This window comes from Ascaphus truei, chromosome 10, assembly GCF_040206685.1.
Source record: "Ascaphus truei isolate aAscTru1 chromosome 10, aAscTru1.hap1, whole genome shotgun sequence".
Taxonomy (NCBI): Eukaryota; Metazoa; Chordata; class Amphibia; order Anura; family Ascaphidae; genus Ascaphus; species Ascaphus truei.
The window spans coordinates 5,226,547-5,252,562 of NC_134492.1; the positions used below are offsets into that span (position 1 = coordinate 5,226,547).

Sequence of the window (26,016 nt, forward strand, 5' to 3'; positions counted from 1 at the left end):
CTCGGGGAGCAGGTCAGAGGTAGGTGTCTCGGGGAGCAGGTCAGAGGTAGGTGTCTCGGGGAGCAGGTCAGAGGTAGGTGTCTCGGGAGCAGGTCAGAGGTAGGTGTCTCGGGGAGCAGGTCAGAGGTAGGTGTCTCGGGGAGCAGGTCAGAGGTAGGTGTCTCGGGGAGCAGGTCAGAGGTAGGTGTCTCGGGGAGCAGGTCAGAGGTAGGTGTCTCGGGGAGCAGGTCAGAGGTAGGTGTCTCGGGGAGCAGTTAAAGGAAGCTCGCAGAGAGCGGTTACATTTTTAGTCCCTTAATATATCAGATGTAATTGTGTTTTTGTTGCTTTTGCTCCCGTTTTGCAGCCTGGTAAATAAACCCTGGATAGTTTTGTTTTTTTTTTATCTCCCAACCACATCAGAAACAAAGTATCTCTGTATTAAATGTCGCTTCCGGTGGATCAGCGTCATAATACCTTAAAGTGACACGTGACTGTAACATGCCCTGACATTCACACCAGCCAATCGGAACGCGTGTTACAGTGTTACTGTTCCCCAAGCACCAGTCAGAGCGCGTCTTACACAGAGACCAGGAAGCGAGAGAACATGTCACAAGCCATGCGGAAGCGGAGTGCAGTGCTATGGGCCAGCCGTACCTTCCTGGCAGGAAGCACAGAGCGGGCGCACCATGTAACACGCCTCACCCTGCAGCCTCAGCTCTCTCTCCTGTGTGCTTCCTGCATCAGCGTCAACACTCGTCTCTGAAACACTAAACTCTCTGTATTCTGCCCCGCTGCGACTGGGTGCTAAATAACTGGGGGAACCCACAGATTTGGCAGTGATGAACGCCCTCAAACTGAGCGAAGATGAAATGGCTGAAGTTAAAAGAGATGTAAGTAGAATAGTTTGGGGGGTTGAGACGTACTGATAACTGGGAAGTTTGCTGCCAGAATGACACAGGTACTCGCTGAGTATGCAGCTAAACAGGATCCACAGGCACATTTTCACCCTTCGCAACTCACTTAACAGACGCTAAATTCACCAACATGTTTGTGAGCTATATATGCTTCTATTTTCACGTCTCTGTTTTTGCTTTTATTGAAAGAGTGGTGGATACATGGAACAACCTTCCAGTAAAAGGTGCTATGGTCAAAAGTTAAAGAATGAAAATGTTCTTGGTATGGACAAAGGGAAACTCTTTGGGGAGGGTAGTACCAAATCAAGATCGTATGACAGTTTCTATGTTTGCGCTAGTAATTCTTGTAGGTGCAGTTACTTTTAATAAATAAAGAATTCTATTTCTATATAAAGTTTTATCTTTGTAAATCCTTATCTATCCGCAGTGCCCCTTGTTTTTATTTTTTGGATATATTTTTTTGTCCTGGTGACTCCGGCGGGGCAATAATTAGAGTTGGCAGCAAAACTGGAGCAAAAGCAATAAAAACAAAATTACATCTGATATATTAAAGGACTAAAAATGTAACCGCTCTCTGCGAGCTTCCTTTTCCTGCTCCCCGAGATACCTACCTCTGATCTGCTTCCCACATGCGATAGCGGCTTACGGGACATGTGGGCATGCGATAGCGGCTTACGGGAGATGTGGGCATGCGATAGCGGCTTACGGGAGATGTGGGCATGCGATAGCGGCTTACGGGACATGTGGGCATGCGATAGCGGCTTACGGGACATGTGGGCATGCGATAGCGGCTTACGGGACATGTGGGCATGCGATAGCGGCTTACGGGGGATGTGGGCATGCGATAGCGGCTTACGGGGGATGTGGGCATGCGATAGCGGCTTACGGGGGATGTGGGCATGCGATAGCGGCTTACGGGGGATGTGGGCATGCGATAGCGGCTTACGGGGGATGTGGGCATGCGATAGCGGCTTACGGGGGATGTGGGCATGCGATAGCGGCTTACGGGGGATGTGGGCATGCGATAGCGGCTTACGGGGGATGTGGGCATGCGATAGCGGCTTACGGGACATGTGGGCATGCGATAGCGGCTTACGGGACATGTGGGCATGCGATAGCGGCTTACGGGACATGTGGACATGCGATAGCGGCTTACGGGGATGTGGGCATGCGATAGCGGCTTACGGGACATGTGGACATGCGATAGCGGCTTACGGGACATGTGGACATGCGATAGCGGCTTACGGGACATGTGGACATGCGATAGCGGCTTACGGGACATGTGGACATGCGATAGCGGCTTACGGGACATGTGGATATGCGATAGCGGCTTACAGAATAGCAAAACATGTAAAATCGTTTGTAAAGTGCACTTTAGATGCGCTAAGTCACATTTCGAAGCTACTAGAATAAACCCCATAGACTGATGCACCAACATGATAGTTGGTGATGAAGTCAAAGTGTACAATGAAACCCTCACAGGCCTCCTCAATGTCACATGAAGAAGACGCCTACGAGCATTTTATAGTTCTGCATACACTATTGCCTTTATAAGGAGCTCTCTTATTGGTTCATTAAAGGGTATCAAATTCAAGCTGCATGTTTCCGTGCTTGGAAAAAAAAGAAAGTTCTCCTTATACAAAATAGAACTTTAGGAAAGTCCCGAACGCACAGCGCCCCGAACGCACAGCGTTGTTACAGGTCTGTAGGTCGGTCATATTTATTCTTTATTTTATTCTTTGTTTACCACATGTGACATCCAAATCCCATGAACAACAGTAGAGTAATTTTACTGCCACAAGGAATCCTGATACTACAACATTGTCGCTTATTTGGGAAATGGTTCCAGTTCCTCTTTGTTTTTCTGCTCATGCAATTATTCTTCTTTCACATATTGTCATCCAACAACACTCAATGATTTATAATAGTGAAACACAACCAAAGTTTGCACAGCTCTGAGATTCTGATTTTTATTTAACAAAGTTCCCTGGTATTTTTGGGCCCATACTAGCAGGACAAAGGTACAGTACTCATTTAGGTTAAACTACTACAGTCCTGTTCTGAGGTTAGTTAGAAACACAGAAATCCTGCTTACCAAACATGGCGTATTTGGAATTAGATTCTTTGAACACGCTGATAAATACTATGTAATGCTCACAGGCAGAGTAAACGTGTTCTTTCTTTGTGGAAGGAGACAGCACAACATGTAACATACATGCGCTTTCTTTGTGGAAGGAGACGGCACTACATGCAACATACATGCGCTTTCTTTGTGAAAGGAGACGGCACAACATGTAACATGCATGCGCTTTCTTTGTGGAAGGAGACGGCACTACATGTAACATGCATGCACTTTCTTTGTGGAAGGAGACGGCACAACATGTAACATACATGTTCTTTCTTTGTGGAAGGAGATGACACTACATGTAACACATGCGCTTTCTTTGTTTCTGTTTTAGGCTATTGAATCCTTAAGGCATTACTTGTGCGACAAAATCATAGCAGAAAGACATTTTGATTACCTGCGTTCCAAAAAGATCATTAACAAAGATGACGCAGAGGAGATTTCATGCCAAACAACTAGTCGCAAGAAAACTGGAGAAATGCTGGATCGTTTAGCAAAAAATCCCAAAGGGTTAGATGCATTGATTGAATCAATTAGACTTGAAAAAACACAGCATTTCTTAATAGAAAAAATAACTGATGAAGTGCTCAGGGCCAAAAACCGTAAGCTGGACTCATACAAAGGTAACGTTTTCATTGTTGTTTTTGTATCCGTGTTGATGTGTAACGCCTGTTGTAATCTTAAATAATTTGTATATGTGCCACTGATGGCAGCGCCTGGACATGCACAGCACTATATACAGGCTGCTCTGCAAGCAACATTATATTACATATTACATACTGTTTATAATGGTGGGACACTCACAATTCACTAAATGTCAGCGAGCGCGAGTCACAGAAAGTGATATAGTGACAAAGGTACAGGGACAACAATGCAAATAATATCTTCCACTCAGTAAAAAAGTATTTATTTTTCACAATTGGATTTTCGTGTGTCTGGTGGAAGGGGAGGGTTTCCCCCTAGTAGCCTTGGAAGAATGTATGTCCCAAAGGCGAAACAAATACTTTTGAGGGGAGCCGTGTAAAAAGTTTAGGAACCGCTACTATAACCCCAATATTCTACTGCTTCTCAGTCCAGACACAAACAAGCATTTTCAATTCATCATGTTAGTAGTGAATTTGAGTAAAGACAGAGCTTTAAATGTGAATGTCCAATGAAAAAGCTGCATATTCAGCCAGTTCAAGCCATTTGCATGTTTCCAACTCTGTCGACGGCATTGGGGTGTGCCTGCCAAACCCAAACACAATGTCACTACCACTCATGCATATATTTCAACCCTTTATTGTCTTATTCAGCCTCGACTTTAAATTCATACTGATTAAGTATAACGTCTGTATAACTTCTATCATAGGTTGCAGTTTAAGCACTTATTTGCCGACACCAAATGGATCAATGGACCTCTTTAACCGGAACTCAACGGAAGACAAGTTCTTTGCTGCTGAAGTGGAATCTACCGTTCTCTATCACCCCGAAGGGGAGCCCAGCCTACCTCCTTACGACCGTTGCATTACTTCCTTGACTTTAATGAATCTGCCTGTTTCGGAAACGGGATATACAAAGAACAGCCGACAAAGTGTTCCCTTCTCAAGTATGCTTCCAAGGCCGGGCGAGCCTGGAGCTCCTTCTCTTCCTTCTAATCTACCATGTGAGCCCGAGGAAGTCAGTGCAACCTCGCCAGTTGACAGCCAGTTTCTGCCTCTGAGGTCCAGTTCTCTCTGCACCCTGTAACAGCGGCCATGCTTGTTTACAACAAAACTCTCCTCACAGTGGCCAAACGTAATTGACATTGGCGTAGGACGTCTGTTTTACAGTATCAGAGCACCCTACCTTTACAAAAACATGTTTTCACAGCGCAGTAAGGCCTCGTTCAGGGTGCCAGAGGCAGGAGTTGGAGGGAGGGCGTTCGGGAGGGAGGGCGTCAGTCTGCTGGCGATGTGTGTTCATCCTCCCAGCAGACTTTTTCAGGAGGGGAGGGGGCGGGGCTACAGACGGCAGGTTAGGGATCCAAGTTGCAGTCATGAAATCATTCTCAAGAATGATTTCATTGGCTGCCGAGGTCCCAGTGCCGCTGCTGCAGCTTCAAAAAACTAATTTTTTGTTTATTGAAACTGTAGCCAGCGTCAACTCCGGGCTTCGGAGACAGTGCAGCTGTTACCCTGACAACCAATATTCAATTTGAATACATTGTGTCCCACGGCAGCTCGCACGGCAGCACGCCCTCCCTCCGAAGCCAGCACCCTGAACGAGGCCTAAAATGTATTGTTTTGCTGTTAAAGCAAAATCTAAACACGAAGTCCATGTCCTTGGTATTCACATCACTAAGGCAATTGACAACCCTTAATGGAGATCACTGACAGAGACTCCATTTTGTAAATATCGCTCTATGACCTGTAAGGGTACAGTGAAGGTTGGATATCTTAGATTAAAAAAACAGGCAATAATGTGTTGCCAATATTAACATTTATACAACTTTTATTGAAAATTATTTATTGACTAGTTTCACCATTTATTTAGCAACTTAAATTCAGGGAATATTCCATCTATAGAGGAAAAATAGGTATTGGGCCATTAGTATCAATTTAAGTCAAAATGTTGATGAATTTCATAAAATATCCCTTTCTGTAGGGGAGTCAGTACTAAAAATATCAGCTGACAACATCTGCTGGTGTGTTTATTCTTGACAATTTTTACCATAAAATTTCTTAAACAGCCGTGCCCGAGGCAAAGCCATGGACAGACACACTGCCAAGGACACTGTCCCTAACAAGAAGGTAGGTGCATGGCCTCTAAGGCGTTGGGACAAAATTCTGAGGTTAAGGCCTTATCAAGTGCTACTCATGACACAGACATTTTACCAAGCGCTACCCAGGACAATATTATATGGGATGTCTTTGATGATGATGTACCTAAGGGTGGGTTGTCTGACTATTATTTCTCTTCACGGGAAGGTTCCTGTAACTCTAGTAGTTCTGGACCACCATCTATTGCGGGTTCAATGCGGGAAGAACATAGTGCGAGGGCTAACGCTAGTATCAAGAAAGTATTACCATGGTGGGACCCCTTGTTTCAGGGAAATGTGCCGCACATGAATAGGACTAGGTTCCTATTAATTAAAGGTAACACAGTGGATCACTGGTGGGACGAGGGAGAATTTACCCCAGAAGAAACAGCAGAGATCCTTAGGAATCGTAGTAAGGATATAAGACAAGGGATGGTAACTCTTTCTGGCCTGGAGGTGGTTCAGAAAGAGATCCCAGTGTCAGAGACACTATTTTGGGCACTGCCAGGGCAAGCTGGTGAGCAGAACTCAATCAGAAATAGCCAGGCGGATGGTATCGTGTTCCAACATTATAGGAAGTCACACGGCTACGATTACCCTTATGAGAGAGGCGGAGGCCAATAATGAGGAATGGCTCAGAGAAACTGCTAGACTACCTAGCTGCCTGCTGTGTAGTGGCATATTATTACAACGACAAAAAAAGGTCCTATTTAATGAGTGTCTGGAAGGTAGTCAGGAACATTTATATGGACCGGGTCATGTACATATCGGAGAAGGGCAGGAAGGTTCGCAAGCCTGATCCCAAGCACTATTACTGAGAAGTATAGATTCTTCAGCGTAGGGAGGCTCTACTGTACCGTGTTCTAATGTTATACCATGTTCCAAGCTATTTTTCCCTGTTCTCCAATTTAAGGATGGTAAGAATTGGATGTCTCAGCGGGAGCGTGAGAGTCCGCCAGAGGGAGCATGTAGCCATATACACCCTGGGCTACTAATCTGCCCTGCCGAACACATAAGCCCTGGTACCAGCGCAGTGTTAGGGTTAATCTCGGCCATCTGCAGAAAACAACTCCCTAGAAGTGACGGGGGGGAGGGGTAGTCCAAGGCCGAGATACTGTCCATAATAGGGGCAGAGACCTGGGACCCTCCTATGGGCACAAAAAGGGGCTGCAACCAAATTAGTCAGAGTTGTGGAAGTGTGGAGCCAGGGCTCTGGTTCACCTTCCTTCCCCTCCCTCAGGGGAGTGGGATTATCTACCCCATACTCCACATGGGACTATGGTGGAGAGCGGCAATTCTCTCGGAGGCTCGTGCAGGGCCGCCAACATTCTCTTCTTGCTCCCGATCGGTTGGAGCCTCAAACCACCTCGGAGGGGGGGACAGTCCAAGTGCCTGCGCAAACGGCAGCATATCCTCCGGGTGCCGAAGAATTAGGAACCTTCCTCCTTTATTTGCGATTAATTTGAAGGGAAACCCCCACCGATATTTTATTCCTTTTTCCCGCAAAAGGGTGGTGAGGGGTTTCATCTCTTTGCGGCGATTGATCGTGAGCATCGAGAGGTCATTGAACATGAGGAGGGTTTCCTCTTGGAAGATTAGGGGTTCCCTTTCCCGGCAGGCCGCTACGATCCTCTCCTTAGAGGAGTAGCTACGCATCCGCACAATTATATCCCGCCTTCTCTTCGGGTCGTCCGACTTAGGGCCTAGGGCACGGTGCGCCCTGTCGATTTCCAGGTCCTTCTCCATGTCTCCGCAGACCATGGAGAATAATTCCAGCAGGTAGGGTTTGATTTGATCCAACAAAAACAACTGTCCTGCGCTTCGTTGTGCATCAATGGCACCTATGGTGTCAAATGGTCATGTTGTGCTGGGAGAGAGTGAGCTTGAGTATGACCACTATAGTGACTGGAGTAGGTAGGAAATGGAAACACCCTTACCTATATCGCGGCTTCAGTCTGGGTCCTGCTCTCCTCTGCTCCACAGCTTCCGCGTGCAGCCTTCTGTATGTGGATAGGAAATGGAAGGGCTCCGGCGCAACTGCGCATGACAAACTCCAAGCAACTCCCGGATGACTTCAACAAAACTTTATTGCACCGAACACACTAGGGCTACACCACTGTCTCCCCCTCTACGCGTTTCACCCTCTAGAATAGGGCTTCGTCTCGGAGTGGGGAGAAGTGGAGTGAGCCTGATAATTTATACTTAAAAGCCCGCGAAAACGGGTAAAAATGTTAACCCCTTCATTGCCTTATTGCCCATACATTGTAATATATGGTAACACATGAAATAAATTCATTGAAGGAACCCACATGATATTGTCATACTTATTATTATAGTGGGCATATCTTGTCATAGAGCAATGCAACAGGGATATAATAAAATCTGTAAGCAACATTTCCAGATGAATTGTACCCATGATTGTCACATATCTTTAAACATAACACAGCTTCAACCCAATAGCCATAAGTGAAGGTATTATTAAGCCCCATTCACAACGTTAATAGTGCATTAGGGCTAAAATGAGGCTAGTGATTAGATTGCGACATACATCAGGGATGCAACAAGGGAGAAAAAGCAGAGGGGAGAGAGGGGAGGGTGGAAAAAGGAAGGGGAAGGGGGGGATATCAAGGAAGGAAAAAACAAAAGTGGAGGATAACTGGCAAAACAAATTTATGGAAATGAACTGGATGCTAATCATTTAAAAATTAAAAATGCAAGGACAGAACGGATGTCAAAGAACCTCTGCACAAAAAGAAATCAACAATATCATAAGAAACACCGTAGATCCCAGTCCACATTGAGTCCATTGGGTTGCAGAGTGTTAAGAGCAAAAATCCAATGAGCTTCTCGCTGATGCAAGATTTTAACCCGATCTCCTCCACGCGGAGGTAAAGGGATATGCTCAATGGCTAAACATTGCAAAGCACCCAATGAACCCAATGGACAGGTATTAAACTGTACAGATACTGGATGCAGCACGTCGTGGTTGCATATTAGTCTAAGATGCTCTAAAATACGAATCTTCAGGACTCTACTAGTTAAGCCCACGTACTGTTTGTTACATCCACATTTAAGCAGATACACCACAAAGCTTGTCTGACACGACATATACGATTTTATTTTGAATCTACGGGTTTCATCACGATTGGTGAAGTGTGTTACTTTTTTCATGTGGGGACATATTTTGCAGCGACCGCATTTGAATGAACCCATTAATTTGGGAAATAAAGTCAGCCTATTTTTCTTTTGGATATTAGGCCGTAACATACTGGGTGACAAGAAGTTCCCTAATGTAGCCGCTTTGCGAAAAACTACACGCGGGCCAGTGCAGATCATTTTTTGCAACAGTGGGTCCAAAGACAGAGTGGACCAGTGCTTCCAAATAATCGATTTAATAGCATTGGCTTGTTCGCTATAGTTAGTTATAAAGAAAGGCGCATCCGTGCTCTCGAATTGTGTACCATCACTGGATTGACCTTTATCCATATTGATAAGCGCATCTCTATCAGTACCACTAGCCATCTCGTAGGCTAGATCGAGGTCCTTCTTGGCATACCCCCTTGACAGGAATCTGTCCCTCATCTCACCCGCCCTGTGTACAAAGGCCTCCGAAGAAGAACAATTCCGACGTAAACGAAGGAACTGTCCTCTTGGGATACCTCTGACCAGAGGGCGGGAAGGCAGCTTTTGGCATGAAGTAATGAATTTCTGGCATTTTGTTTTCTGAAAATATCAGATTGGATTTTATTTTCAATATCAATATATAAATTGAGGTCTAGAAATTGTATTTGATACATATCAAATGAATGTGTAAATCTGATATTTAGTGTGTTGTCTGCCAGATATTCAAGAAACCTCATTAAATCCTCCTCTCCACCACTCCAGATCAAAAGTAGGTCATCTATATAGCGCTTGTAAAACGCTATATGATGCCTAAAGGGGTTGGAATCGCCAAACACGTGGGACATCTCCCACCAACCCATGAATAGGTTGGCGTAGGAGGGGCAAACGAAGTCCCCATAGCAGTCCCACGTGTTTGGAGATAAAACTGCTTGTCAAAGAGAAAATAGTTGTGCGTTAGTGAAAATCTGATGCTATCCAATAAAAAAGCAATATGTTCAGGAGAAAGACAAGAAGAACTGCGAAGAAAGAATTCCACTGCTGTGAGCCCATGTTCGTGATGAATGATGTTATATAAAGAAGCTACATCCAGTGTAACCCAGATGTAGTTGGGATGCTATGTGAAGGGTGCTAAAAGTGCTAAAAGGTGCTTGGTGTCAATCAAATGTGAAGGTAAGGAGTGTACTAGTGGTTGTAAAAAGTGATCTATATATTGAGAAAGGTGCTCACCCAGGGAACCAATGCTGGAAATAATGGGTCTACCTGGGGGTGCTGTGAGTGTTTTGTGAATTTTAGGGAGGTGATGAAAAATATGTGTGATGGGATCTGGAGTGGTGAGGAAGTCTCGTTCAGATGGTGTGAGGATATGTAAAATCTCACCTTCGTCCATTAGATCTGCAAACTCTCTGCGATACTGAGGGGTAGGATCACTGCCAAGGGCCTCATACGCCTCATGATCCCCAAGTTGCCGCTGGGCCTCCAGAACATAGTAATCTCTATCGAGGACAACGACTGCGCCCCCTTTGTCGGCTTTCCTAATGAGAATAAGATCATTATCAGCTAGAGTTCTAATAGCTGCTCTTTGATCTACTGTAAGATTATCTCGATGTGAACTTTTGTCCCCTACTCCCTTGGCAAGAAGTGAAAGATCTCTTTCTATCCCTCTTTGAAAAGTATCAATGTATTGCCCCTTCATATATGAGGGGTAAAACAGAGATTTCCTCTTGAAACCTGAGTAAACGCTACCCAGAAAATGTATAGGGTCATCAACTGTATTGTTTTCATTAAAGAGATCTGTCAGGTCTTGCTGGTGGCATTGATCCTGGAAACCTAAGGGAGTAAAAGTATCAGGGCAAGCTGGTGAGCAGAACTCAATCAGAAATAGCCAGGCGGATCGTATCGTGTTCTAACATTATAGGAAGTTACACGGCTACGATTACCCTTATGTTCCTGAACCCCTTATGAGAGAGGCGGAGGCCAATGATGAGGAATGGCTCAGAGAAACTGCTAGACTACCTAGCTGCCCGCTGTGTAGTGGCATATTATTACAACGACAAAAAAAGGTCCTATCTAATGAGTGTCTGGAAGGTAATCAGGAACATTTATATGAACCGGGTCGTGTACATATCGGAGAAGGGCAGGAAGGTTCGCAAGCCTGATCCCAAGCACTATTACTGAGAAGTATAGATTCTTCAGCGTAGGGAGGCTCTACTGTACCGTGTTCTAATGTTATACCATGTTCCAAGCTATTTTTCCCTGTTCTCCAATTTAAGGATGGTAAGAATTGGATGTCTCAGCGGGAGCGTGAGAGTCCACCAGGGGGAGCATGTAGCCATATACACCCTGGGCTACTAATCTGCCCTGCCGAACACATAAGCCCTGATACCAGCGCAGGCAGTGTTAGGGTTAATCTCGGCCATCTGCAGAAAACAACTCCCTAGAAGTGACGGGGGGGAGGGGTAGTCCAAGGCCGAGATACTGTCCATAATAGGGGCAGAGACCTGGGACCCTCCTATGGGCACAAAAAGGGGCTGCAACCAAATTAATCAGAGTTGTGGAAGTGTGGAGCCAGGGCTCTGGTTCACCTTCCTTCCCCTCCCTCAGGGGAGTGGGATTATCTACCCCATACTCCACATGGGACTATGGTGGAGAGCGGCAATTCTCTCGGAGGCTCGTGCAGGGCCGCCCCCCATTCTCTTCTTGCTCCCGATCGGTTGGAGCCTCAAACCACCTCGGAGGGGGGGACAGTCCAAGTGCCTGCGCAAACGGCAGCATATCCTCCAGGTGCCGAAGAGTTAGGAACCTTCCTCCTTTATTTGCGATTAATTTGAAGGGAAACCCCCACCGATATTTTATTCCTTTTTCCCGCAAAAGGGTGGTGAGGGGTTTCATCTCTTTGCGGCGATTGATCGTGAGCCTCGAGAGGTCATTGAACATGAGGAGGGTTTCCTCTTGGAAGATTAGGGGTTCCCTTTCCCGGCAGGCCGCTACGATCCTCTCCTTAGAGGAGTAGCTACGCATCCGCACAATTATATCCCGCCTTCTCTTCGGGTCGTCCGACTTAGGGCCTAGGGCACGGTGCACCCTGTCGATTTCCAGGTCCTTCTCCTCCATGTCTCCGCAGACCATGGAGAATAATTCCAGCAGGTAGGGTTTGATTTGAGCGGGTGAAATCGACTCAGGGACGTTGCGCACGCGCAAGTTTTGCCGTCTGTCCCGGTTTTCTTGCTCTTCTTGTCCTTCTTTGAGAGCTATTATTTCCTCCCCTAGTCTGATTATCTCTGTCTCCGCCGCGGTCAGCTTTTTCAGAGTTCCCTCCGCTTTGGTTTCAATTTCCGTCCGTTCCGACAAGTTAGCAATCTCCTGCCTTATGTCTTTTACTGCCTCCTTTATGTCTGCTTGTAGGACATGTGGAGCTTTGCGTGCATGGCAGTAAATAGTCCTTCCAGGTATAGTCGGGTCACTGGTTCGTCTGCCTCTGGGCTCTCCCTCTGTTGCACCCGGTCACTCGTGGTTACTGCCGGGCCTCGTGCTCCGCCGCCATCTTGCTTTTCGCCCGGCTCCTCAGTTATTTTCTGGGGCGGCGAAAAGTATCTAGAGACCCCTTGACTTGTGGGTTTTTTCCCCTTGTTGGACATTCTTTATTCCCTGGACCTTTCAGAGAGCCAAAAAGATTTAGTATATTCGAGTGGAAAGGGTGATTTCTGTTGATTATGTGTAAGCGGGTCCACGGAGCTCCACGCTTACCCGTCCATACTTGGTGATGTCACCGGAAGCCCCGTGGGGATCTTTTTAATATGTAGTGGGGGTGAGTGTATTTTTTACTATGCATTGGGCCCCAGGAAAACTGTCAGCAAACTGTACACAAACACAGTATGCACACAGTATATATGCACATAGTATACACATAGAAGACACACGTTACCATGCACATGACATGTTGGTATGTGGGAGGGTTGCTGTTATTAAGGCCGCCCCACTCCCCTCACACACTGGCTTCCCGGAACCTTGTTCCCGGTTTGGTGCCGGGGGACTGGATAGCTGGTTGCACCGCGGGACGGGTTAGGTGGGTTGGTGCCGGGGGACTGGTTAGCTGGTTGCACCGCGGGACTGGTTAGGCGGGTTGGTGCCGGGGGACTGGTTAGCTGGTTGCACCGCGGGACTGGTTAGGCGGGTTGGTGTCGGGGGCTGGTTAGCTGGTTGCACTGCGGGACTGTTTAGCTGGTTGCACCGCGGGACGGGCTAGGCGGGTTGGTGCCGGGGGACTGTTTAGCTGGTTGCACCGCGTGCCTGTGCGTAGTCCCGCCATGGCCGCGGAGGAGAAGGACCCGCTCAGTTACTTTGCCGCCTACGGGAGCAGCAGCTCCTCGTCCTCCTGCAGCTCGGACAGCAGCGGCGGCGAGGAGAGGGAGGAGCGGGCGCCGGGGAAGGCGGGGAAGAGGCCGCTGCTCTCCGGGGACAGGAAGCTGCCGCGGCCGGACGAGCTTTTCCAGAGCGTCTCCCGCCCTGCGTTCCTGTACAACCCGCTGCACAAGCACATCGACTGGGACCGGAGGGTGCTGCGCGCCCCGCAGGAGGTGAGGGAACCTGGGGGGGGGGGGGGACGTCGTAATCTAATCACTTTGTAATCTAATCACTTTGTAATCACTGTATCCCCTCCGGTAGTTGACGCCTTGCGCTGCAGTGTGTTGCAGGCCTGTCTGGCAGGCTTATAGAACTGCCCCCCCCCCCCCGATAAGGTATTGCTACATGCACGTGCGCCCCCCCCCCCTTTCATAAGGTATTGCTACATGCATGTGTGCGCCCCCCCCCGTTATAAGGTATTGCTACATGCATGTGTGCGCCCCCCTTTAAGGTATTGCTACATGCATGTGTGCACCCCCCTGTGATAAGGTATTGCTACATGCATGTGTGCACCCCCCCTTTGATAAGGTATTGCTACATGCATGTGTGCACCCCCCCTTTGATAAGGTATTGCTACATGCATGTGTGCACCCCCCGCCCCCCCCCCCCCCCCCCCCCGATAAGGTATTGCTACATGCATGTGTTCCCTGATTCTTGTCAGGTATGAGGATAAAAGCTCACCCTAAAACTTAACGTTACGATGAGACATCTTTCTCGTAGGACGGTAATCGTTATTTAATGTTACTGTTTCATAATCATTATTTAATGTTACTGTTTCATAATCATTCCACTAAAATTACTTTATTGCTCTGTAAAGTCATCAGTGGCCCCCTGTGCAGAATAAACCTCGCCCGTGTTCCCTGTAGCTTGTACACCTGTCACCCATTTATATCAAATTCAAGTATCTGTCCCAGGGGACGGAATGACCACAGTATCAGGTTATTTCCAGCAGCCAATAGAAAGGTACTATTGGTAACCCCACAATCTTGGTTGTAGTTATGTTCTTATTTTTTTTATGAAGAAATAAAAAAAAAAACACACACATTTTGTTAACGGTAACATCTTGCAATGAAGTGGGTAATGCATGGACGTGTGTCCCAATAAGTTCTGCCAGTATTGTGTTTAAAATATAAATTTTAGGATTTATAGGATTTAGGATAGGATTTATTTTGCATCCTATCACTTTAATTGGTTGAAATATTAATTTGTGTGTCTGCAGGCTTCTGTGAACTGTCTCTTTGACTCCTCAGCGTTTTGGTTCAGGAACATACAAACCTGACTCTTGGGTGTATTTGCCTTTAAAGTTGAGAAACTGAGGCATACAATCAATCTTTGTGGGAAATTTGAATGATTGTACCTATCAACAGACAGAGAAGCAGCACTATGTACATTTCCCTCTTGACCCAAATGAATATCCTGTAGTGTCATCTCTGGGCAGACAAGATGTTAGGTTGTGAAGTGGTGAGGGAGTGCTTTGCAATATCAATGTTTAGTAAACTCGCCCTATACAGAGGTACTCTTTAACTAGTCAAAGTAGGCAGTCTAGGCGCTAACAGGGGTAATATGCTAGTTGTAAGCAGGGGGGAGAGAGCCCCAGAGTGTTGCACACTATAAAGTAATAGACAGTGTCATGATAAATGAAATTATATATTTATTTTTGCTCCAGTGGTTGGCCTCTTAACTTTAGTTATTTGCGTTTGTGTTTATGTATGTTTACGCTCCCATTCCTACAAATTACATTCTTTTACTCCTCCCATTAACAATGGGGGGATAGACTAATCGTGCCTACCTAAGGCTCATACTAGTGTGAATCTTCATTTCAAGGAGATTTGAGATGGTAACTGCACTGTCTGTTCGTTGTGTGTGTAGAGTACGCCTGTTTACAAAACCAAAAATAATAATAATGGACTTCCGTTTTGGTCTCACCAAGTTTCCTCTTTAATGTTAGCCTGACGAAGGGGCCAGCGGGCCCTCACATGTTGTATTGTGCAAAGAGAAGTGTGTGCTGACATTTCCTTTCCCTGTATTTCTGCTTTTGATACATTAAAGCAGAAACTTGGCGAGACCAAACCCAAATGTAAGTCCTTCATTATTATTATTTTTGATTGCTGATCCAGTTGCTGCAGGATCGTTGCACCTCTAGCTGAATTGTTAAACAGGGCGAGTGCTAGTTAATTCTATTTTTTTTTTTACTTCTATTTTAGCCAATATCTTAAGAATTTTTAAGGATAATTTATCACTAGACTAATTGTCTATTACTTTATAGTGTGCAACCCTCTGGGGGTTTCTCTCTCTCTCCCCCCTGCTTACAGTTCTCCAAGGGGGCCAGATCTACTCAAATATTTTCAGAAGAGCCACGAGCTGCTCGCACTGCAATTTTAGATCCATTTAAATACTTTTAAAATTAATGTATTTCAATATCTTGCAAGCACTTCTTACAGCTCTTTATATCTCTATTTTACCTTAACTTACAAGTGAGTGTTAGTGGGATAGCACTTGGCTGCCTAAGCAGCTAGCATGGAATTAGTAGGAGTGGGGTGTAAGGGCCAAACGGAGGCCCTCAGTGTGTACCGCCTGCCGGTTGTACATCTGTATAGTACAGTAATATTTAACTAGGCACAAATCATCACAAAAGCTTAAGCGTTATGTTTAATAGTATGGATTAAATGTTGTGAAGCTGTTGCATTCTGAGATGAATTGGTTTTCCTTTAGTCTCTTAACTCATTCTTGGGCTGTATAAAGTTCATATTCTGAATGCCAAGTGTTCAACCATCGACACCAATTGGTTTCTGTGTTTGGATGAGTGCAGTGACTAATGGCTCAGAATAAAAGATGCTTTAAATCTTGGTCTCTTGCAGGCTTATAGAACTGCAGGCGTTTGCTTAATCCGATAATCCTTTTTCTTAAAGGTCAAATGAGCTATATGAGTGTGCTTATATGATGGACTTTTAACTCGTTCAGCAGTAGCTTTTTTCCAACAGCCAACATGTGAAATATTTAACGAAACCATTCCAATAATATCCTTCAGTCAAGTCAAAGCACACCAATTTAGAATTCAATAATGGTCTTGCCGCTGTGATGCCAGGAATTCACCCTCTATATGATGATTGAATTCATAACTGTAAAGTAATTGGTTTTTAGAATGCATGTATTAATGCAACTTACATAATGAAGAATAATTGAGGGACAGATTAATGTACATATAAGATTAAGCCCTGATGCACACATAGAGAAGCTCTTCGAACAGTATAATAAATATTTCATATTGTTTACGGTGCGATTTCAAAGCACACTCGTAGTCAAAAATAAATAACACTTTCACAGGCATATTAACTATAGGGGGCCAACACGGGGTGAAAAAAGTAACAATTTTGTATGGTTGTTGAAGTACCCAATGTGAAGGAACAGAATGGGGTGGCCCTCAATGCACCAATTGTTGTATGCCCAAAATGGGTATTTTAGGTCACATTCCCAAAACTCACTCCTGCAATCACAAAATGAATTCTGGCAAGGGTCTTGCACTTGGGTAACGTCAGTTTCAATGGATAGAGCTTTCACGGTAAAACTCTTTCCCCCCCTTCACCCCCCCTCCCCCCCCCCCATCCCTTTTTTTAATTTTTTTTTATATCCAACTGAAATTAGAACACCTATTTCCCTGTTCACCATGGCAGTGGGCACCGTAGGGTTAAGTCTATCCCTGGCTGAGTAAGACAGGAAATTGAATTCTTGCAGGTAGGCCATAAAAGGGCCCTCCCACTACCTGCAGATAGTCTTATTCCTTTCTTAGGAGTAAAGTTTATTTTTTTAAAGGGCTCACTGGAATGTAGTTACTGCAGTTCAAGCCAAGGGGTTCTCGGCCTCTCCTCCTGATGCTTCGTCAATGCCCCGTTGGTGGTGGCAAGACGGAGGCCCATGCGACCGGGCAGAACTGTGGATGCGTCATTGAACGTAGCGGGCAGACAGCAGGATTGTAGAACACATGGGAGGCTCGTGTAATTTACCGCAGAGGCGTCTTAAACCGTGGGGGAGACAGACAGAGCTGTGTGAAAGTGTCTTGGACAAGCAGCCGCAGCATGGAACGCTCGGCAGACAGAAGAAATATAAAGGGAAGCATGGAAGCAGGGGAAGTAAAGGGTCGCGTACAAAAACGACGGGAGTCCTTAGTTTACTAGAAAAGGAGAAAAATAAGAGTTGATATCATGGAACTGAAAGAAATATTTCTTCACCGTAGTGCTATGGTTATACAACCGGAAGAAAGAACTTCTAAGGGGGCGGTAGAGTCCCTGCATCAAAAGAAGACAGCTGCTAAAAGGAACTAAATGGTGTGCAGCATGGGAAAAGCCAGCGTTAGAAACCACAACGCTTTGTGCAGACTGCCTTGCAGCAGCGGAGTCAAATGAACACATGGATACTTTCCTGTCATGACTGAGAGATTCAGTAAAGCCGTGTGTAAAGTGTGTGGTGCAGCAAGCAGTGAAGCCAGCACTAAAGAGAGCAAGGTCTCAGACCAGCCTGGATATAGTGAGACTCCTCATCGGACAAATCAGAGATGTTATATCACCAAGCGTCAGAAGGGGAGTATGATTCGTCAGAGCAAGAAATGCAAGCTGAAGAATCAGAATGTAATTTAGAAATGGTGGATCCTCTTTTATAAAGGCAATGGGAGAGACATTAGAATTAGAGGATACAGAAGAAGTTACTCAAATCAGATAAATTATTTGGAACAAGGCAGAAGAAAACCAGATATTTTCCAATTCATCAAGTAATCAAAGATATGATACAAGTGGAATTGTCACAGCCGGATAGAAAACGAAATATTCCCAGAAAATTTAACAGGATGTATCCTTTTATTCAAGAGGTAAAATACTGGGAAGTCAGAACTAAGATTGATGCAGCAATTTCCAGAGTTCCAAGAAAAACAACCATACCAGTCGAAGATGCGGCATCACTCAAAGACGTGATGTATAGGAAAATGGATAGTGTTTTGAAGAAAGCATATGTGACAGCAGGTACATCATGCAAACCGGCGATATCGTCGTCATCGGTATCAAGAGCAATGCGGATATGGATTGATAATATAGAATAAGCATTGGAAAAAGGAGTCAAGAGAACTTCTATTCTAAAACCATTGTCAGAAATCAAATGGGCAGCTGACTACGTAGCTGAAGTGTCGCTTGGTGCGATAAGACTGGCAGCCAGATCAATGGCCTATGCAGTAACAGCAAACAGAGCGCTGTGACTCAGACACTGGATGCAGACGCAGCATCCAAAAACCAGTTTGTGTAAATTGCCCTTTGAAGGAGAATTTCGGTTTGGGAATAAATTTAGATGCAATTATAACCAAAGCGTCAGGAGGTAAAAGCACATTTTTATCACAAGAAAGTAGAAATAGAAAATATGTCCCTACATTCCATCAGACTGAAAGAACACATTACAGTATAGGGAAGCAAGAACATATAATCCTGGAAGACTGTTCTCAAGAGAAACGTCATGGAGAGGCGGACAGAATAAACTTTTTTTTTTTGTGGCTCCAGAGGGAGAGCATCATTCCCTAGAGGGAAATACTTATGAAGGTCAAGGGGTTCAGCGGCTTCCAGTTGGGGGAAGACTGAGCCAATTCGAAGCAGCATGGACTGTCAATAAGACAGGTGGGTACTGCAGACCCTTTCTTTCGGGTACCACCTGGAGTTCAAGAACATTCCAAGAAGGGATATATTCTTAAAGACAAAATATACACAGACAAAACCAGAAAATAAAACAAATTAGTTTTATACTGGAAGAGTTATTACATGACAACATAACAGGTTCCTCAAAAACAGAGGAGAACAGGGATCTATTACAAAATATTTTTGGTGGAAAAATCATCAGGAGGTTTCAGAGCAGTATTGGATGTAAGAACCGTAAATATCTACTTGCAGGTAAGAAAATTCAAATTATTTCACTAAACATCCAAGAAGTAAAACCAAACGATTAGATGATATCAATAGATCTAAAAGATGCCTATTTACCCATCCCTATAGCAAAGAGACATCAAAAATTCCTCAGATTTGCAATAAATCAGGAACACTACCAATATACAGCGCTGCTGTTTGGACTAGTAACATCACCCAGAACATTTACAAAGGTATCGGCTTCATTGATAGCATAATTAAGAAAATGGGGCGTAGAAATGTATCCATATCTAAACGATATTCTGATAAATTCACAAAAACAAGAAAAACTGCTTCAAAACAGAAACATGGTGGTGTTTTTTCTAGAACATCATGGCTGGATCATAAACGTCGACAAAAGCCAACTAGTACAAAACACAGTCTTTAAAATTCTTGGCAGTAGAATTTCACACGGTCTGCCGTGTGGTGCGATTACCATACTAAAGGGTCCAAGACCTCGGACTCCAGACAAGAACGCTGAGAACAGCGAACATCTCTTCAGCAGCAGACTGTATGAGACTCCTGGGAAAAGTTACATCAACGCTAAATGTATTAAAATGGGCAGGTCTGCACGTGGGACCATTACAACAACATTTCTTACAGCAGTGGAACGGAGATCCCAAGGATGTAAAACAAGAAATATACATATACCCACACACAAAGCACTAAGGTGGTGGGGAAATGCCCAAAACCTATTAAAAGGACATACGTTACATCAGGTAAAATGGGTAACGATCACCACTGACGCAAGCATCGCAGGTTGGGGAGCCTAAATAGAAGACCTTTTAGTACAGAGTGCTTGGACAACAAGAGCAGCAGTTACCCTCAAACCTGCTGGAACTCAAGGCAGTGCAGAAAGCATTGGAAGCCAGGTAAAGGATGGAAAATATACAAATAATATCCGACAACAGGGCTGTGGTAAAATATATAGCCAAACGAGGAGCCAAAGACTGATGAAACTAACATCAGAAATTCTATCATGGACGGAAGGCTATGTTACAGATATAACGGCCATACATATACCAGGGCCAGAAAATATAACAGCTGATTTTCTCTGTCGCAACCTAATTCACCTAGGAGAATGGTCATGAGACAACCAAGTATTTCGCAAATTGGTTAACCGTTGGGGGCAACCCAAAATAGATCTGATGGTTACTCATCAAAACAGAAAGGTGGAAAAGAATTGGGCAAGACACTTTAATCCCAGTGTGAAGCACACAGATGCCCTCAGTTTAAAGTGGCAGTTCAAACTGGCATATTTCTTTCCTCAAATTCCTCCCATTTCAAAGATATTGAGGAAGATCAGGAGCGATCAAGCGGAGGTGGTACTGGTGGTACCATATTGGCTAAGGAGACCATGGTTTGCCCATCCCATAAACATGGCAATAGACACACCGTGGCACCTACCAAATATCCAGGGACTGATGCAACAAGGACCAGTTTATCACCCAGAGCCCAAACAATGGACCGTGGCGGCTTGGAGATTGCATGGAAGGTCTTCAGAGAAAAGCGATGTTCAGATGGAACAATAAAAACCCGTTGGAAGCGAGAAAGGGGAAAAAAAGAGAAATCTACCTCAACAATATACTACCGAATTTGGTTATGCTTCAGAGACTGGAGTATTAAGCAAAAACAGAAGGTTTTTGAAGTGAAACTTCTTTAGCGGCACCTACCACATGAGCAAAATTGCCTGGCAGTAAATGGAGTTGATGCAGATGCAAGTCACTGGTGACGAAAGTGACGTCACTGCTGGCAGAAGAGGCCGTCCGTGTTGCCAGCTTCCACCATGAGTCATCACCGGAGGAGGAAGGCAGCGCTGGAGGTGTGTGTGTGTGTGTATATATGCGCACACCGCCGACAGTCACCAGAGCGGACACACACACCACATTGAGGATGACGGCAGCGCTGGATCCATCATGGGGGAAAAGCAAACTGAAAATCCGTCCGCCAGCGCTGTATCCATGGGGAGGAGAGAAGACCCACGCACCGCCGTGTCCCCGTAGCTGGATCTGGTGGATACTGGCTCCTCCTCTTCCCCCCCCTCCCCCGATTGACGCCAAGCACTCCCCCTAGTGAGCCGCTGAGAACCTCCCCTCTCCCCCCATGTCTCTGTACCTCCGCCGGGATGCTGGCTGCACCAGCGGCAGGACACTCACAGCCGTATCCGCAGTTCTGCCGGGGGGAGAGTGGGGGCTGCTCCAGGCAGGGGGGGTGCTCCTGCCGTGTCTTTGTACCTCCCAGGGGGGGGTGGGGGAAAGAGGGGAAGAGTGTTGGGGCTGCTCCAGGCGGGGGCTTGATGATGCAAGCACTGGTCGAAAAGTACTACAGTTTGTAATATAATAAAGTGGAAGACTGTAAAAATTAAAGTGGTTGAAACTGATATTGGCATTTGTTTTTTTTGCTTTCCCTCCCTAAATAAATAATACTGCTGGGGTATGTCCCTACGGTGCCCACTGCCATGGTTCCAGGAAAAGAAAATTACAGTAACATTTCTCCTTTCTTTAATAGTTGTAGTTTTCAAAATGTGATAACTGTAACAGGTCGCTTGTAAAATCTGAGACGCTTGCCCAGCAGCTGCTCTCATATGAGGCAACTTCCAAAATTGGGCTGAGATTAGCGCTAACATACACTAGGTGGCGCTGCACACAGCTCTTTGCTCTTTCGGTGACCTGTTTTTTGGAAGCGGTATATAAAAATGCTGAGGGTTTTCTTTCCTTTTTTGTAACCTTCTCAAAAATGAATTCTATCCTGTGTAGACTATACAGAGCATGCACTCGGTGTACATGAACGCAGAACTCTGCGGTCTCCTTAATGTCTCTTTGCTTATGCATGCGTGCATCTTGGTTTTTATTCTAGCCTCCCAAAGAGTTTAAGGTATGGCAGACGAACGCGGTGCCGCCGCCGGAGTCCTACCAGGCAGAAGAGAAGAAGGCACCCCCCCCTGAGCTGGACATGGCAATCAAGTGGTCTAGTATGTACCAGGACAATGGGGACGACGCTCCTCCGCATGCAAACAAAGCAAAGTTTTTACCAGAGGAAGAAGCTGAGGAGGATCCCGCAGCTTCCGGTACGCACACTGTGTTAATACCAAGTACAGCTCAACCCTGTTATAGCGCCATCCGCTACAACGTGCTAAATTGGTGACAGCGCTAATAATAATTAAACAATATTTATAATGTAAATAGGAAAGGGTTAACATTTTTCTATAATCCTTTCCTTTTTTCATTTATTAAAAAAAATGTGGAATTGTAAGTTTGTAGATAAGAATTGCAGTGCATGCACGAGAAGCCGTTTTCTCGATGCACAACTCGAAGCGTTAAGTTGTGTTGCTGGCATCTAATGGCATCCTACTCACCACACTTAATGTAAATATCATGAGACTCGTTGTGTTCACACACTCAATACCCCTAGTATTATCATAGGTCCACCACTGTTTAAACCTTTTTCAAGATCCTATTGGGGACCTGACTTACTATTTCTGAATACTGGTTAATGCATTAAGTATCTTTGCATGGTTTTCATATGTTCTGTTATAGCACATTTCACATTGTCCACTTGTGGCTAGCAAAATAATGTGCAGGTCCAAAAAAATTAATATAAAATCTTTGCCTGCAGACTGCTATTGAGATGGTCACATTCATCTACTTCAGTTCTGTCCAAGTCCATTCCCCCAGCTGATCTTTAGCCACTTAAACGAATGACAAGCCTACCAATTATTTACCATTCTCAAAACTTTCATTTGATTAGTATTCAAATCTCGAGCAGCACAATTTTATTTAAAAAGGTTTTTTTTTTAACCCAAGTAGCGCATCTGTATGTAGGGCTTGGGTTGTCTTCCAGCAAAGAAGCCTTGTTTTACATGATCATATCTCTCCTTTATTTCAGATGATGACCAAGATGAGCCATCTTCAGCCAAAAAGCGTAAAACCTAAGCATTGAATTCCTGAAGAAATCTATTTGAAGCCACTAGACCAGGAGTGGCCATCTCCAGTCCTCAATGGCCACCAACAGGTGGTGTTTTCAGGATATCCCTGCTTCAGCACAAGTGGCTGTTAATAACGGAGCCATCTGTGATGAAGCAGGGATATCATGAAAACCTGACCTGTTAGTGGCCGCCCCTGTACTAGCCAAAGGAAAAGCATAAATGTCAGAAGAGCACCTGGCCACGGTCCACCAAGAATACGTATTGTATCGGAGTTTGTAGAGCCCTTTCTGTTCTAATATATGTTCAGGTATTTAAGCACAAATTTTTGGGAGAGTACCGTGATAGAATCTGTGCCCGTAAAGCAGCCGTTTTGTACAACTTTTTAATATAGAACTCCACCATTTTTAATGTTTGTGGTGAATACAATGTATTGTCTGGTATGCCCCCCTGCAATATGTTGTTCTATGAAGCCATCACTGCAGTTGTGGTACTGCTTGCTTTTCAGCATTGTCCTAGAAACCTTTTATAAAGGAATGTATTTGAAATCCTGATTTAAACTAAGTTATTGTTATAATGCTGCTACGTTGCTGTTTTAGAAGTGTATGTGCTTTGTAAGTAGATCACTGGAACTAAAGATTGCGTTGGTAAGGTTTCTGTATACTTTCTCTTGTTTTTATTGTCCTGTTTTCTTGTTTCATATCCCCCACCCCCCAGCGTTGGGGTGCAGCAGATTCCTTCCTATGGTTACCACTGTGGAACGTTAACTTCTCCATCTGTGCAATAAAGGGGAAGCAAAGGCAAATAGAACAATACTTTGAGATATAAGCACTTCTTAACAGCAGTTGGAAATCTTTACCAACTACAGTAGCTCTGACGTTCAGGAAATCACCATAGATAGAAAGTCATTATTTTCTCATCTGTCAGCACAACGTTTGCCATAAACAAACAACTGAATTAGTCGTTCCCGGTTTATGCAACTTGCTGATGTCTAGCAGGGTCTGCAAGCCTCTGAAACTGAAGACTTGTTTAGGAGCTGTGTTGGAAGTGCATTAAAGGAATAATTCTGTGAAGTCTTTAGTAACACAGTAATTTTCAGTTGAGATTTTATTTTAAGGGCGTCCCTTTGCTACGGGAATGATTGGCTAATGTTGGGTGCCCTTCCAGCTCTGACGGTCAGAATATTTCATGTTATGTAACCTAGGGTGATGGCTCAAAACCTTAAGTAGCATATGACATACATGTGGTTCTTATTATATCAAAGGAGAAATTATTTAGATGTCCTTAGTGATGGATCAGGCTTAATTACATTTATTACAATACTAGAAAGCTGTGTTCTCTTCTTTACAAGCTGCACAATGTAACCCAACCCTCTTTCGTCATTGTTAATTATGTGGAGGACCGTGGAATCACGGCTCCTATATAAACATTTTAACCCCTATGTAAATAAAAGTACAGATCTGCCCTTATTCCTGTAAATGATGGTGTATGTTATTGCTTGGACAACCTGGGTAAATCCCTGTGTGGCATCATGATCGCTTTGTGGCTGCTAAGTAAGGGTGAGATCTGGCTGTGCAGACTGGAAACATCACCGGTGTAAAGCTCTCCCAGGACCAAACTTTCACCCCTACCCTTAAGTCGGTCTGCCAAAAAGAATAGCACGATAATATATACAGCGATTGATAATGAAGCTGGCATCTAAATAACTGCTGGCTGCTATCTTGTGAATATTGAAGGTAGGTATATAAAGGGTATGAGTGACCAACAACCACAATTGAACATTGTGTTTTCCAGACTCACTTCATTCAGCGGGTTATCTGACTTCTAGTTTTTATAAGCCATTGGTTTTTCCAACCTGTTCATTTTACATCAATCATTTAGATTTGGCTGTTAAAACTCTTAAATAATCTCTCAAAACAGATTAGTTTGCAAACATTTGGGACAATCACATTAGCCCAGCAGATGTATAGATATCGGGCGAGAGAAACACCTTGTCAATCAATTTGTGGTCCATATTTTTAAACACTAGCCGTCGTCACCTGGCACTCGGTGGAAGGGGAGTAGGGCTACCTCTGTCATGTTGTGATTGGAAATGGAGAAAGTGGGAGGAAGATCAGCGGCTCCTGACCTTGATGTACTGCTAACAAATATAAATGTGACATGCACTTATATCTGACATAACAAGCAGCGAAGATCCCATGTCTGCATTGTAAATGCCATTAGTTCCTAAGGTTCCAATGAATGAATCATGGATTTGCTCACAGAGCATGAAGTATCATGTTAAAGTTGCCAGGTTTTATTCAGTTGTGAAACACAGGAAAGACCCCTGTATAAAAGGTGAGTTTTAAAAATACAAAAAAAAAAAAAATGTTGCTTTGTCGTTTAGTCGAATGGCTTTTAAAATCAATCGTGTAGAGCAGTCTGCCGATAAATCCCAATTGTGTTCATGCAAACGACAAGCTTTCTTTTCAGCTCTCGTGGCAATGTGACCAGATGGCCTTTTGGCATATAAATTGCCAAAGGTTTCATCTGAAATAATTCTCTTATACATAGCAGCGTGGAATATCGGAGCACGTTTAATAATACCTGGGTATTGCAATCGGTTTTCTTTGCTCGTTTCCCATTTGAGAACAGATAGTGTGACCTTAAACTCAAAGGTACCCAGCCGCCCAAGTGTTATCAGGGCTGGAATGGAAATGCTACGGGACATTTTTTTTTTCTTTCTTCTTTTAAACAGTTGCAACTTGTAAGCGCCGGCCCCAATGGGGCATGGGTTTGAACTTTGTAAGTTCAGGGCCAAATTCACCAAGGTGCGTTGGAATATTAATGTGGTGTTAGCG

At 44.7% G+C, this 26,016-nt stretch overlaps 2 protein-coding genes across 2 annotated transcripts; both read left to right on the forward strand.

Annotated features, from left to right (window-relative positions):
* The first annotated feature begins 574 nt into the window (after window positions 1-574).
* Window positions 575-8,008, forward strand: BCL10 (BCL10 immune signaling adaptor). The gene is made up of 3 exons (XM_075615640.1): window positions 575-872; window positions 3,356-3,644; window positions 4,373-8,008. The coding sequence occupies exons 1-3, from the start codon at window positions 822-824 to the stop codon at window positions 4,747-4,749; spliced, it is 717 nt and encodes a 238-aa protein (XP_075471755.1). The 5' UTR covers window positions 575-821; the 3' UTR covers window positions 4,750-8,008.
* Window positions 8,009-13,003: 4,995 nt separating this feature from the next.
* C10H1orf52 (chromosome 10 C1orf52 homolog) lies at window positions 13,004-24,655 on the forward strand. The gene is made up of 3 exons (XM_075615641.1): window positions 13,004-13,497; window positions 22,111-22,321; window positions 23,140-24,655. Exons 1-3 carry the CDS (start codon window positions 13,228-13,230, stop codon window positions 23,184-23,186), a joined length of 528 nt encoding a protein of 175 aa, XP_075471756.1. The 5' UTR covers window positions 13,004-13,227; the 3' UTR covers window positions 23,187-24,655.
* Window positions 24,656-26,016: the final 1,361 nt, after the last annotated feature.

Excerpts from the sequence above, each read along its gene's own strand:
- C10H1orf52 (XM_075615641.1), top strand. The coding sequence starts at position 13,228 with ATGGCCGCGGAGGAGAAGGACCCGCTCAGTTACTTTGCCGCCTACGGG. Across the intron at positions 13,498-22,110 it reads TGCTGCGCGCCCCGCAGGAG|CCTCCCAAAGAGTTTAAGGT; the intron begins GTGAGGGAACCT and ends TTTTTATTCTAG. Across the intron at positions 22,322-23,139 it reads GGAGGATCCCGCAGCTTCCG|ATGATGACCAAGATGAGCCA; the intron begins GTACGCACACTG and ends CCTTTATTTCAG.
- BCL10 (XM_075615640.1), top strand. The coding sequence starts at position 822 with ATGAACGCCCTCAAACTGAGCGAAGATGAAATGGCTGAAGTTAAAAGA. Across the intron at positions 873-3,355 it reads TGGCTGAAGTTAAAAGAGAT|GCTATTGAATCCTTAAGGCA; the intron begins GTAAGTAGAATA and ends TTTCTGTTTTAG. Across the intron at positions 3,645-4,372 it reads TAAGCTGGACTCATACAAAG|GTTGCAGTTTAAGCACTTAT; the intron begins GTAACGTTTTCA and ends CTTCTATCATAG.